The 15,527-nt window shown below is 39.0% G+C and overlaps 1 protein-coding gene across 6 annotated transcripts in view; it reads right to left on the reverse strand.

Moving 5' to 3' along the window:
- Positions 1–15,527, reverse strand: part of PHACTR1 (phosphatase and actin regulator 1) — a 302,539-nt gene that overhangs the window by 69,553 nt on the left and 217,459 nt on the right. For all 6 annotated transcript variants that reach the window (XM_030944100.1, XM_030944096.1, XM_030944097.1 and 3 more), the window contains one exon: positions 6,226–6,306. In XM_030944100.1, coding sequence (XP_030799960.1) covers positions 6,226–6,306 — 81 coding nt within the window. The remainder of the gene's footprint in view (positions 1–6,225; positions 6,307–15,527) is intronic.

Raw genomic sequence — 15,527 nt, forward strand, 5'->3', positions numbered from 1 at the left:
TTTTCCTTTCTTTGTTGAATCTGGGAAGTCAGGAATGACAGTAGGCTGGAATGAAAGAATATTAATACATTCTGCATATAATATTTTAATATTAATAACAATAATTATTAGCTTTCCCCACGCCAACTTTTATGCTATAAGGGACACAAAATCACAGGGATATGTCCCTATTTTACATACAAATAACCACATTTTTTGTAAGGAAGAAAATAATTTTTATATTTGCCTCATGTAAAGTCTTGATACTGGGGTATATCAGATTCCATTTAGAAAGCCTGTTTTTATAGTTACTAATAATATCTCCTCTATCTGAGCAAAATTTCTATGACAGCAGCTGGCATTTTCTTTCCTAATATCACTCCACATTAGAAATAATAAAGAGCAGAAGAAAGGATTCCGATTATTCTCTATAGCGTCAACCTGTATGATTTTTATCTCCAAACTTGTTAAGCACAGCACTCTGGTACCTGGAGGCAGTGACTACATGGACATCACAATTAGAGTTTCATACAGCAAAATGTTCAGCCCCTATGGTTACAAATGGAAGCCTGAAAATATAACTGAAATGTGACCTGTAAAACTAAAAACCAGCAGGCAACTATGCAGAACTTGATTTTACTAACCATTTAAATTTCTTCTAAAAATGAAACCCAGGATTACAGAATATGCTTTTAGATTTTTGGGCACCACTGATTAGCCATATGTAGCTCAATGTACCGAGTGGAGATGTAAATCAGTCAAATGAGTGTGCATTTTACCCTCATAAGGCTAACATATCACTTTGGAAAACAATACTGAAAAGATAAAAAAGTCTCATTTTGGTGCTAGTATACAGCATTTGACAAGTCTGAAAATATATTGGCTGACAACTATTCAGAATTATGTTTCTGCCATTTAAAACTTCTCTACAGCGAGTGAAGATGGTCTTCTGTTTATTTTGGAACTATTATAAATACCAAGGTCTTGACTTTCTTGGTTTTGTTGGAGGCTTTTTGGAGACCCAGAGAGCTATTATGGTAGTGCAGTCACATCATACTAGACTGAAACCTGACCCATGACACTGAGAGATCAACTGAGCTGGCTAAAAGGTGGCAACATGAATTAAATCTATAGGCTTGGGCCAAGTGTTTGTAGCACAAGCTCCTCTCTAACTGCTGTGCCCATTCTATTCGAAGCTGTTTACTTTCCTAGGCAGCAAAAATCAAAAAACAATTCAGCCAGTATTTAAGCTGAACATTTTTTGACTTAGCTGTTTGGGTAGAAATGCTGTGTACTCTCTTTTATAAAGACACACATGTTTACACATATTTGGGATAAGGATTAATGTTCTCTCAGTTACCTGATTTCATGAAAGAGTGTAACTGTTTCTTATTAGAGCATCTGCTTCTTGAATGAAAGGCAGTGACCATGTCCAGCAATATATTCATTAATTCAGCGCATTAATTTAAACTAAATTTGACTGTAACTATGAGAAAAGTATGTATGACAAACCCAGTAATGTTTGCTTTTTGAAGGGAATACTACACATTCTTCATGAAGTGAGATGCCTATTGTAATATGCTGAGCATCTTGAAATCCTACTGTCTTAAGTGTGCTATGTACTTCTCAAGGTATATTAGCATGACTAAAAAAACCAGCATTTGAATGACCTATGAAGACCTACAATTGCAAAAAAAGTTAAATGTAAGATAAAATTTTGGCTTTTACCTTTTGTCATAATACTAATGCATGGCATCTTTCTGTACTGACAGTGTAACCTTTTTTAATCTTACATCTGAATAGCTTTAATCTTGATTTAGAGTCTAAAGCTTGTCCTTGGATTTGAATGAAATCATCAGACATGGCACAGAATCATGACTGAAATATACACCCTAAATCAGGTATCGCTTAAAGAAGAGCTACCTGGTGAGTTGCTCAAGTACGGCAAACAGATCAAAGATACGGAAAAAATAATTTGTAGAGGAAAGAGTATCTCAGTCTGAATTAATCCTGCATCAGAGATATGCTTGACAACCAGATGCAAAAGGCAAATTACTTACTATTTTCAGAGTATTAAAGCTATTCAAGTTGGCTGATATACAAATGAAAAGAATCCTGGTAATGCACTTATTACATATACATGGATGAACTTATTTGTTTTCAGGAACTAGCTATGAGTTTAAAGTTAACTTTGCACAGTGATAACATTTGTAATCTTTTGTTCTCAGACTTGCTAAATCCTTTGCTGTTTTCACAGTGCACACACTGGTGCTACTTAGTGGAAAATGACTAAGTCCACGAGCTTTAAAAACATCAGCTGAGCGTGAAACTAGACGGGTCCATGAGGGAGTAGCTTGACCTCTGCAGCAAGAGGGCACATGAAGGCTGCTCTTCTCTTACTCAGTGACCTGAAGTCATTGAAGAAACAGGACCTCAGAGGGACCTCAGAGGAAACTTTCTTATGCAAAGGACTCTGCCCAGACACTTTGATTCACCTCAGCATGCAAAAGCCCAGCATGGGACGAAGGCCAAGAGATACACAGATGACGTCTTCAAGACCTGTGGCTCCTAAGCATGGTTTGCACTCCTGAACACACCTGCATTTTCCACTCTCAGGTACTTTTAAAACATTGCCTGGTGTGAAGCAGCCCACAGTGCATCACACTGACTGACACAAACCAGTCCTCTTGTGTTCCCCCTGTTGTAGCTCTGCCTACCCTCTCACTGTGTCTGTTACTCTGAACTACCTGGGACTACAGAATTTTTGCATATCTGAAAGTGCCATGCTCACGCATTCCTTCTATGGAAGACTGACTATGGTAGTCAAATGGGCAAGTTGAAATCCTGGGTTAATTTTTGGATTGGTTATCTCCTTCAATACTTGTCTGCTCTCAAGTAGACTGTCCAAGCAAGGAATTCTTGATGACAAAGACTAGGAAGGGCAGAGTAAAATTCATTGTCATTCTCTGCCATGACCCCAAGGGTGGGGAATGGAAAATTGAATGTTCTTGCATATGGTCAAGACCTGCCCCAGGAACTGTTTCCTAGCCTTGGTGGCTACCTTAGAACAGTAGCTGGGATCCTGCACAAGTTCAGTGCCTAAGCAAACTGCTGATTTTGTGGGATCCCATGGAGTTTGAGACAGGCTTCTTCCAGAGGAGTTCAAAACTTTTCAATTTCACTGCAGCACAACTGGCTCTCCAGTGGCTGCCATGCCTTCCTGCTGCTTTACCAAAGCCACTTCTTCAAGTTTGTCCTCACATACTATCACAAAATCTGCTTTAGTGCATAAGTGCAACATGTCCAAATCCTGTCAGGACTTAGGTTACCTGAAATTTAAGTCTAAATCCATAATTTTAATTAGATAGAGCATATTAAAATACAAGAATATAAAAGATTAAGACTGCCCATGTTTCCTTGGAAAACCATTGCACCATTGCCTTTGGAGTAAGTAATTGGTGCACACTCATATTCAGAAATTTCTCACTACAGGCAATCTCATCTACATTCAGAAAGAAGAAGAGGTATCAAAATATTTTAAGTAGATTTAGTTCTTTGACCAGCAGCATGAAACAGTGGGCAATTCTAATGACAGATGTTTTTGGGATGGTTACACCTTCATGTGGAAATCAAGGTCTGTTCCTATGTGTAGGAGTGATGGCAAAAATATGAGGTCTTCTAAATGTTGAGGTATGTTCTGTGATGCAGGTGGAAGAGGTGTTTTTAACCTCTCAAGACTATCTGCCCACAAATTATAAGAACAGCAGGAGCTTAATCAGATATTTCTTCAACTTACTATTTTCCAAAAGTACAGAGTATTTGAAAAAATTATAGCCTTTCCCTACATTTCCAGAATACTCAAGTCACAGAGCCCTGGAAATGGAAGATAACAGAAACTGATTCTGTCGTGAGTTTGGTCCTTAGTCAGGAAGCGCTCTCTGCAGTTCAGTCAGGAGCAGCTTCAGGTGACTAATTTAAATGTGGGGGTCACTGAAATGATAACAGTATTTCTTGTTTTCCAAATGTAGCAGCTGGACTGCAGTGACTCTCCTATGTGTAACTACTGTGACTTACTGCACTCTGATAATTTTCACCTGCTGGGTGATACGAAGTCCTCTGAAAAGCCAGCAAATCCTGAAGCAAACAGGTCAGAGTGTCACTTTAAACAGCAGGCAAACAAACCAGCTAATTATGCTTTTCTTCAAGGTAGAAGATTTGACAAAACCAACACTAAACATAAGGCAAAAATTCTTGTTCTTGGGTCAGTCTGTCTGCACTGTTTCCTTTGATTGGTATGGGTTTTTAAAGAAAGAAAAAGCCAAAGTTACTCACAGACCTGCTTTGCCCACCTCTCACAAAAGGGAGACAAAGAGATTTACACCTATTGTCTGTGCAAGATGACTCTTGGCATGGAAGGTGCTACCACAATCAAATAAAGCACTCTGCTAGGAAATGCTAAAGGTCTGTTGTTTTCTTGAAGGATTAGAGGTTATCTAACAGGAATTACAAAGAAAATGTAACTTCCACTTAAGGTTGTCAATGAAATAAATCCTTCATTAGAATTACTCTCAGATTATTACACCACTGAAGGAAATAATGCCTTTGCCTTACACATCTTGCCTTGTTCACATCCTTGTATCATCATAGCTGTTGGAGTACTGCTGCTACTCTTGTGTATTACCACTTTCTTCTCTGCCCTACCTCCTTCTTTTCATATCAGCTTTGTAAAGGTGAAAAATTACTATAAAGAGGAAATAATTTCTTTCTTTCAAATACCTATAGACTTAGTATCTTAGTATCTGCTTCACAAGATGACACAGAAGTTTACAAACTACATCATTATTTGATCAATAGGAAAAAAACCTGTAGTGCTTTGGTAGCAATACAAGGGGAATCTCCCCAAGTTTCAACATGGAAGGAGGAGTCAGACTTCACAGAAAAGATTTTTCCTGGGGATGCCTTTAGGTTTATGTAGGTATGGTTCAGAGGGTGGCTACATGTGGGATGTGAGGCAGGGATGAAGGAGGTCACAGCTGGGACAGAGGTGTGACTGAAGGCTGCCTTCTGAGGTGGCTGAAGCACTGATCCCTTGGTGTGACAGCCTGGACCACGCCTCACTGGCTGCGGGTCCGATCTGAGTCACTAAAAAAACGTGGACAACACAAAGCAGTGAGAAGGGCAAACCTATTGGCAGGACTTGTTTTTCCTCTCAAGTTGCATCTAGGATGGTTTATAAGCCAGCAGGTCATAGTGAGAGCACACTACTACACATAACTGGTAGAAAATGTAAACTTTAATGATAAGCACATTTTTGCTGCTGATTGTTTTTAACTTAAAAAAATAGCAGCCTGAGTTAGTAATTTTTTAAATTCCTAATAAGCTAGAGTAAAAAGCAGGTAACAGATTTAAATGGTCCTGAATTTATGAAGTAGGCTATATTTCGAATATCTGTGAAAGCTTCCAATTTCTATTGATTTCTACAAGATTTTGTACTGCTATTGTCAAAAATCTTTAGACTTTGAATTAATGAGGCTTTAAAGCATATGCATAAGTTCTATTGTGATTAAGAAGTAACTTCATTATGTTTTTATATAATTTGTTGAATTAATTGCCTTAGTAATTGACAAGAGAAGCAGCAAAACAAATAGAAGATGCACTCAAATACTGACATGTATGTGACAGATGACAACTATGTATTGTGTTACCAGTGTAAAACAATGTTTGTAAAACAATGGCATTTTGCATAAACAAGACATTAAAAACTCAACAAATTAATTATCCTGAACAAGGAATTATTATCTCCTCTGAGCTGTTTCAAGGGAAAGTATATTGTTCTGTGCTCATCAGGATCCAAAACCTTTAAATGCTTCCCTTTTCCACAACAGTTAATCCCAAAGTGACTCAACAATGGCAACACACAGAGGCATGAACCCACTACATTTCTCCACAGCCTGGATGCTTTGCTCTTTTGCAGTCAGCGACTACTGCCTATTGATGTGATTTTTATTTCTATTGCTCTACATTTCTGATTAGTTTTCATTTTTATTTGCTAAGTAACTACCACATGTATTCAACAGAGAGGGCCAGACCACAGCAAAGTCAAGAGAAGTGTTTAGAGATCTTATTTTGCGCAGTCTTGCAATTCAGAACTCTCTATTCCTGGTTCCTAGTGTTACAATTATGCAATGTCTGGTCATAAAGCTATATGGGATGTCAATTTACTGTTGTGAAAAGAAGAACACTTACCTTTATCAAAAATTTCTTTCAGCACTCCTCGTTTTATAAGCTCCTCTCTGCTTTGCCTCATTGACATTTTTCTTTCCAAAGCTGTAACAAAGGATAAGGGTCAATATAAACAGAAAAGAAGGGAAATGATTGTTTTCAAAGGCTCTACGCCTTTTAAAGGCATTTAAAAATGCTCTTTCTCCTCTTCAAGTCAGTGCAGTTTAGCATCTCGAAATAAAGGCTACTGGTAGTCCAGAGAATCTCTCTGCTACTGCAGTGTGGCTGTTACTGACAGAAATGGTGGTAGACTGACTGATTTGAGGGAATGTCTGCACAGCCATTGCTTGGTTTTGACACACAAGCAAACATTTCTGATTTCTTTGGAGAATTAGAGACAGCAAAGGGAGAAAAAGGAGATTATTGCAGGAGCTGGAGAGGGAAAGGTAAGAAAGAAGGCAACACAAAGGCTCAAACCAAGGAAAGATGTGGCCACAGAACATGGCCATGGACTGTGTCCAGGCTGTGGAAGACAATGAAAGCCAAGGCTTCTTTGCCACTTGTTCCAGTGAGGGCAGGTTATGGTGTCTGAGACAGTGCAAAAAACCAGAGCTGTTTAATAGAGCCTTCTCTTCCCTGGAGGAGTGTTTTCTCCTAAGGAGATGTAAAGGAGGGAAAGTCCAAGAGAGCAAAATGACAGATAGAAAACATATGTTTCTTTAGTTCAGTAGTAATTCAAACAATGTCCAATTAACCAAAACACCACAAAGAACACACGCACAGGCAAAGAGCTGAAAGCCAGCGAGCTGGGGGCTCAAGAAGTGATGTGAAGGAGTGGCTGTGACTGAACCTGCTCTGTGAGAAACAAGCCTGTGCCTGCCAAAAAAGAGGCACAGTCAAGGGCAAATGGCTTCTGCCATATGCTCCTCTAGCAGACCCAGCACTGATGCACACACACACAAATGAACAGGGACTTAGCATCCTCAGCCTGCCCAAGGCAGATTTAAAGCAAAAGAGGCTTGGAAACACCCTCTTCTCCCCTGAAAACAGGAGGGTGCAACCTTTCTTGGTACTGCTGTGTGTTGACTGTTCCCACAGAGACCCATATATCTGGTGAATTAGCTATGCTTATACTGGCACACTGTGCTTATTGCAACTTATTTGCTGCCAGATATTTAGGGCTAATATGAACAAGGCCAGCTCTGCTTCACTTTTCTCCATAGGATAAATACAGGCTTTCCTGTTTTTAAAATCAGTTTTGAGCACATATTCTTCGGGACAAAGATGACCAATATGTACAGTCACAAGCTAGTTAAAAACTCTGGTCTCCCCAGGTAGAGACACACTCTCTGAACTTCAGCATGGATGAGAATTAAAGGTAGGTCCCTTTGCTGAAGCACCAAACCCCCATGCCCATCAACCAGCCACATGGTGCAGTTTGATTTTGGAGGTTGTTAACCTAACAGCCACGGTATTTCCTAGAGTGCTTTACACCCATTTGAAGAAGCGGTTTAGGCACCTCAACTGACTTGCAAAGAAACACTGATTTCTAAGTTTTTAATATGTTTTTGAAAAGAAAGGCTCAACTATAAAACTCTGGAGTCACACTGCAGACTGCTCTCCAAGCTGCCTTTTCCCTGTGCTGAAAGGGTCCTGTTCTGGTGCAGCATTTAAAGCTTTTTTCTCTTCCCCCTTAAGAATAGCTGCTCTCAGACCTTCCAAGAAGAGCCAGAACAAGCTGCAACTAATTCCTGAGCCTTCTCCCACCAAAGAAATTGTTAAAACTCCGACTGAGTTTAAAGAGCAATTTGGTGGCACCCAGCACCTTTTCCAATAGGTCTCAAAAATGTAATTTTCTGTTAGAATAAGCAGCAAACTGAACTTGCTCTTCAGTGGGAGACCAAGCTGGGTGAATCAGCAGCAAAACAGCAGTTTCTGCATATAGACGGCAGCACTGCACACAGAACAAATACACAGGCAAATTCTATTTCTGTACTCTATCTGACCACAGATAGCTAAGTAACAGACCCACATTTTGCACACAAATTCACTGGCATCTACCTGGGTGCCCTGTCTCACCCTCCTGCCCAGTCAAGAGCTGGTGGCTAGGAGTTCCCACCTCATTATCATAGTACTGGTAAGAAACACAGTCATTTTGCATTCAAAGATAGAATATATATATTTCGAAGACTCTATATATATAAAAATTTCTCAGATATTCCCTATTGTAATCTGCTTGTGTTCAAGAATGAAAAAACCTACAACCCTTGAGCTGAAGCTCAGACAAAACCAATTTTTTCAGTTTCTAAATCCTTTCTAAGTAGGTACAGGACTTATAGTATTAATTATTTTCCTACTAAGCCAGTTTAATTAATAAGATATTTAGAGGAAGGGCATGCTGGGCTAAGAGCACTACTGAATGATAACAGATGTTATACTAAAAGTGTGGAACATGCTGCCTTTCTTCAATTCAAATCTTCCTCCCAAACAAGTGTCATACATTTAAGTACATTACCTGCTATGCTACTGCTGATCAGATGGGAAAAAAAATATAAGCATTTAGATGCAGAACTCATTAGGGTCTAACACTTTGAACAATGAAATGCTTTACTTATTCTGGATTTCTCTGGCTAAGATTGCCAGTTCTTTTATGAAGGATTTTCTTTTCAAGCAGAAAGCTGGTACAAAATAAATTCATTCACTCTCCACTGAGAAGGAATCCATTCACAGCAGAGGATAAATGTAAACCTTTGAATTAATCCTTGATTCATGAGAACTGTGTAAATTCTGTGATGGGAAAAATGAATGATAATTAATATTTAAGAAAAGATGTATTACTTCATGAGTGATTTTCCTTGGTGATTAACCTCATTTTTTTTCATTTGTACAACCTTCCAGGAGATTAGAAATAAGCATTAAGTCCTCTTTATGGGATCTACTTATGCCAGAAACTAGTTACTGCAACAAATTCATCCACTCTACAAGAAACTCTCAGTTACTAGTTTATAGAAATGAGCCTGTGTGTTTTATGGTAGAAGCGTACAGATTTTGCCAGTGTGCTCTGCAGTACGCTGTTTCTTTTATGCTTTGATGAAGAAACAGTAGGAAATGTTTTTATTAATGTTTCTGAGCTGCTATTTTTGAACTCGTCCCTCAGGAGCAGCCCCCCTCTGCTGTTCAAGCAGAGTTTTTCTCTGTGGCAGACCCATTAAGATCAGTAAAGCCTTGACAGGGTCAGGAGAAGTTCCTGCCCCTCCATTCTGAAAATCAAACACAGTTTTGTCTTTATCCCTTTAACAGGCTGCTGTGCTCCGTGATGGCAGTGCTTGTGGGCTGCTCCCCCAGCTGAAGGCAAAGCTCCGCGCTGCTGCTCAGCCAAGCGCTCCTGCTGCTCCATTAACCAGCCAGAGCAGCATTTATGCCGCCAGGACACACAGACTTCCTGTCCTCCTGTCCTTCCCTCCAAGGCTAAAACACCTCAGATGAGCTATTCCAACCTGCATCTATATGAGGCAACAATAAATTAACAATAAATATTATTATACAAGATAATGATAAAGTGTCCTCCTTTGCAGCAATTGTCATTGTTTTGGTTAGCAGCAATTGTTGCTGCTTAACCAAAGGGTGGACTAAATAAACAAGGCCTGCCCTTTTCATCTGACAACTGAAACAAAATCCCAGTCTGTGCTGGCCAACTGGATCTTAACCTTGCTTTTTTCTGAGGTTGTGCTCGGCTTTTGTTTTAAAAAGCACTGGGGGATGCTTTGCATGAATTCTTCCTTTCAAAGGCCACTATAATTTTCATGATGATTTTAGAAAGCAAAGGTTGTTATAGGATGAAGCTGAGAGCAGAAGCTTTCTGGTGCATCAATTATACTTGCTTTTGTGAAAAATGTGTGTTTTATGATTGGCTTTTCGCAAATATTAAAATGAATATTATATGTGTTGTGTTAGGTTATAAAAAAAGTCAAAATAGAAACTATGCTATGTAGGATACTATTTTTAAAGAAAGGACTCACAGTGAGATAGCAACCACACCTATTGGTTGAAAGGACACCTAAAACTTTCAGAGAAAAAGAATTTATTGCTCTCTTACCAGAAGAAATTAATTTCTTCCCGCCTCGAAGGCGCTGTTAGGATTCAGAGGAAGAAGTTGACAGTGACCAGGTAGAATCCTGTGTTTGAATGGAATTTATGCATCATGTATGAAGTGTATGAATATGCAACAGGCTATTGTTTTTAAGGGTTAATCCTCTGTTAACGTGGGTCCTTTTCTGGGCTTATGCTGCCCAGAAAAAGGTACCCGGACGTCCGTAACTCTTTGTTTCTATTGTCTCATATTGTCCTAATCCAAATTGTCCAAATTATTATTACTGTAATTGTATTACTATTTTTATAACCATTTTATTACTATTAAACTTTAAAATTTTAAAAACAAGTGATTGGCGTTTTTCACACTTTCAACAGGAATCTGCTTTGCTAACAATTCAGATCTGAATAACTAGAAACAAGCAAACCAATTGCTTTGCACAATTGTTTAGATAAACAACCATCACTGTTTTCTTTAGATTTATAAGGAAGAAGAGATTTGCAAATGTGATGGATTATGTCTTTAAAAACATTACATCATCTTGAAATTTTCACAACTATGTAGACTTTCTTGGCAATCAAATGAAGTAGGATTCAGCTGATACAAATTTTTATAGTGTGGGCTTCTGCCTCTGAGTTGGTCTCATATATTATGAGCAAGTCTTTGGGCATGATTAACCTCAGAACAATGTAAGAATCTTAGCAAGACTGAGCTGCACCTTGGAAGTGCCTGTTAGGCTTCACTGACTGTAAAGGAAGCTAAGGGTGAGTAGCTGAGATAAAGATGCATAAAAATAGGGCTGAATATACTTCTGAAATCAAAACTGACTGAAGAGAGTAGTTTTAAGAAAAGAAACGCTGCTATAGGTGCAAGTCTTAGACATCACTGAGGAAAATGTAGATGTATCAGCTTGCTGAGAGCTCCATTAATTTTGGGGTTGTTTCAATAGCTGTGGCATGACACTTAGCACTGCTGCTGTGAGCTTGGGGTATGACCAATACCAAAAAATAGCTTTGTTGAAAAAAACTGTATTGCTCTGCTCATTGCTAAATACGAATTTTCCTTGGCTTCAAACATGCATAGGTCTCTTAAAGCCTGAGGAAAGTAAAAACATTCCAACAGGTTTTGAGATTTAAAGTTCCTTACAGAAGTTTTGAGCATCTCTAATATCAGTTTAGTTTTCCTGCAACAGAATCAACTACAAAACCTAATTCAGACAGATTACTACCTAGAAAAGATTGGGAGCCTCTTTTCGTCTGTGTGACATTCCTTGTTGTGACTGTAGCCTAGCACTCCCATTCTATTAAATAAGTGAACATTTGAAGGAGAAAATAGGCTGGTATAAAAGGTTAAGCTTGATTTTGAAAGTGTATAGAAGTACCTCTCCAAATCAGCTGACCAAATAAACCCCCTTCAGTATGTGAATCACTTGGAAAACTTCTGTGACATGTGCTATGAGACAAATTAATAACACCACAGTTAAACAGTTAACACCACAGAAAAACCCCACAGTACTGATGCCACACTAAAGAGTAACTCAAAACATTCTTCAAGCAAACCCGGATCATCATTACAGGAGTGGAAAAGTGCAGTACAGACAAGCTGCAGCAACTTGGCACACCACCTGCTACATCAGTAGCAAAGCATTACCAGCACCTGCTCTGTGACCATGGGCCAACACTCTAGGCTAGGCAATGACCCTTCTAGACTTAAAATTTGCTACTGAAAACAAGGCAAATAAAATAAGAGGAAAAAGAGGAAAAAATAAAATTACCACTCCCTCCAATTAATTTTATTTTATTTTATTTCCAGTCTTGCAAGTACAACTGGACTTATTTTAGATTGTGACTATGTAAAAGCATAGAGAAAATATCAGGGCATCTTGCTTCCACTCCAGTTCAGACTAGCTCAAGACAATGGTTCATTTCCAGTTAGAAGCACTGGAGTGAGAACACGATAAATCTTCATTTGTGACAGGTAAGCCTTTGAAATAACACAGCAAAAATATACATATTCCTTTGAGAGCGCAGGATCAAATCTAAAATTCCTGGTTACTCACTGGAAGACTTTGGGAGGTGAAACAGTTGGCACACCTGGTAACCACAGATAAAAATTCAATCTTTTCTTCCTTACTGATTGAGAGAGAAAATAAAACTGGAGAAGAAATGAAAACAGCCTTAAGAAAATTCTAGACTTGTACTGACCATTACTACACGTAAACTGCCAGAGGACAGACTCGGGAGGAAATTGGATGCAAAGTTAAATCTGCAAATACAGAATTGCAGAAGCTAATCAAAATACTACAAACCACACTAAGTGAGATCACAATACAGTAACACAACTCAGAAATAGAGCATGCAACTAGAAATTCAGCAAATACAAGGAAAGGCAGAGAAATTATATCTGAACAATTCTACCACAATAGTTCTTAATTCTTTCTGAACCAAAAAAATCAGAAACCCAATCCAAGAACAGATGGACTGTATTTTTTTCATACAGAAGGACTTAAAAAAATCAATCAAAGAAGGTGTCTTCCTAGGGAAAGAGCTACACTTCAAGTTAGATCCAAAGAAACCCAACATAATGGATTTCACAGGCCAAGCTGAGTGAGCCTGGCAGAAGATGAATGCATGAAAGCAGGAGATAAAACAAGAAATCTTGACAAACACAAAAAAGCTGTGTGTTCGGGGGGAAAAAAACCAACCCTAAGAAAGCAGGTTTGAAAAGAAAACAGGATTGTAGGCACCTGAAGAAAAATGTTACCACCCTCAGCCGCCTAGCTAATAAAGAGCAAAACAGAACTCCACTGTGTCAGCAAACTGTGATACTCTATCAAAAGGATTTTTGAAAGACTTGCATTTTTATACCTTTTGTACATAATTGCTTTTCTAGTCACACTTGAGAAGTTAGGGAGAAATTCAGAAAGCAGATCAGAATATTGAAAAAATGAAGAAAATACATTTCTTCTGTTCTACCCTCTGAATTGCTACACAGTGCTTTCATGAGTTCTTAGGTAGTACTAAGTCAAGAACTGGAAAGCTGAGCCAGCAACAGGTATTACTTTCCACAGCTTAATGATAAAGGAGATTCTGTGTCTTAATTAAAGAAATTTGCAACAAGGTAACATAGCATATCTTAATGTACACCTGCTCTGCAAATATAGTGTGAGTGCAGAGTGGAAAGCCATAACCTGGCACTCAAGGACTTCTTAATTTAGGCATCAAAAACAGTAGTGAGGGGGTGGTACTGGTTGATTAGAAGGCTTTTGTCCCAGCAAGAAACCTGGCAGACTAGAACAGGCCCTGCTTATGTCCATACTGCTACCAGCACCCTATGTAGCTATAGCTGTGCTAAAGCTAAATTGACCATAGTGATCACTACCACAGTTCTTACTGCAATGACGTTATCTCCTAAGCACCAGCAAAAGGCAGCTGATGCAATCCTTATGGTAGGAGATCCATTTACATTTTCACAAATGATGGTTTCCCCTACAGGCTTCCATGTAACAACATGCAGAGGTTGTTGTATCAAAGAAAAACAAAGAATATGGGTTCTACATGTCAAACTTTTGCAACTGGACAAGATGAGTGATGCCATCTGAAAAAGATACGTGGCAGCATCAGAAGCAGTTGTACATCCCAAGGAATGGCTGCTTTTTACAAGTGACTCAACTTGCCTTAGGTACCTTGCAGTCTCAGATTTCTGTATGTACAACAGACAAAAACTATGCTAAAAGCAAGTGGGTGAAGAGCTGGCTGAGATATCTGCAAGGTGTTTCCTTTACCCCGAGAAGGTGGTTCTCAGTATGATGATACAGCAGAAGGGATCTGCAGTGCCATCTGTAACAGCAGAAATATCTATTTGCAATATTGCAGTATTCTGCAGCATAATAGTTCAAGGGACCTTCCTCAAAGCAAAAACCACAGTGGACATTGCTTCAATAAGAAAATGACTCTTGTGACTCTCTGGAGAGTTCTCTTCACGACAGAGTTTACACATGGCATGTAACTACCCGGGCAAGCTGCTGCTTTTGGATTTGCTCCTCATCAGACAACATTTCCAGATGGCAAAATACAGAGCACAGTTTACATAAAGAAGTCTAACAGATGTCAGGAAACTGGATTTTCCAGAGTAACTTTTAAAGGTGAAGGAGTCAGCTTTTCTGGGATGGAAAAATGGGGAAAAATTTAGAGATAAAACCAAAACAATGGCAGGCTGATGATAAGAAGGCAGAAAGAATGCTTGGACAGACCACCTGGAGATGACAACCAAGCTACTGGCCAGTATTTGGTCCCCTCATTTGCCAGCTGGGAGGATCACCTTGCTGAAAAAAGAGAGACCTGTAGTCAGTAAGACAAGCAGCACAACTCTCTATAGCAACAGCCAACTGCTGTGTAGTTTTACAGCTTGAGTTCACCTTACAGCTGTAACTCTGCAAACATATATTGCCTGGTATCCACTGCCAGACAGATGTGTAAATCCAGTGTTTTACTCCCTAACAACATCCTATTTTGGCCACAATGAAAAAGCCTGCTCTGCTGGATGCTCCTATTTCACCAGAAAGGGATTTGAGATAATGTAAAATATATTCACACATGACTCAAACACTGTTGAAGTAAATTACAGTTTTCCACTTAGACTAGAATAATTAGTACACCGTAGCCTCCCAAACTGACATGCAAAATAGATGGGGACTTGTTTATCTGTGTCCACATGTACCCCTACTAAAAATAAATACAAAGCACAGCTTGTGACTAAGAAATACCTACTTAAATCTGAAGTTGGCTTAGCACTGTTTTGAGAGAGATGTTATGAATATTTCATATACTTCTCAGAAACCATCACTACTGTTGTACACCCAGAAAATCTTGACTAAGCACACACAAATTAAAAATGCATTTGTTATTGAAATGAACCGGCATCAACCCTTCAACACAGACCTCTGTTAGGAGCCAAACAGGAAATCATTCATTTAATGCTTGATTATAGGAATGACTGAATCACAAAGCAACAAACACTTCCTCCAAAATAAGAAGATTCTTGAATTGCAGCTGTCACACCATCCAGCAATTATATTTGGATGATATTTCCAGCTTGTGCAATGGCGCTAGCTGGCTGGTACTTAATGCTGAAAAAACCCCAAAGTGTCTTTAACGCCAGCGTCTTATCTCCCAAAATAGCGCAGTCTGCTTTCTGGCTTGGTAGCTGATAGCAGTTCAAGCTACAGTAAAGGCCC

The sequence above is a fragment of the Camarhynchus parvulus genome, chromosome 2, assembly GCF_901933205.1.
Source record: "Camarhynchus parvulus chromosome 2, STF_HiC, whole genome shotgun sequence".
Lineage (NCBI taxonomy): Eukaryota > Metazoa > Chordata > Aves > Passeriformes > Thraupidae > Camarhynchus > Camarhynchus parvulus.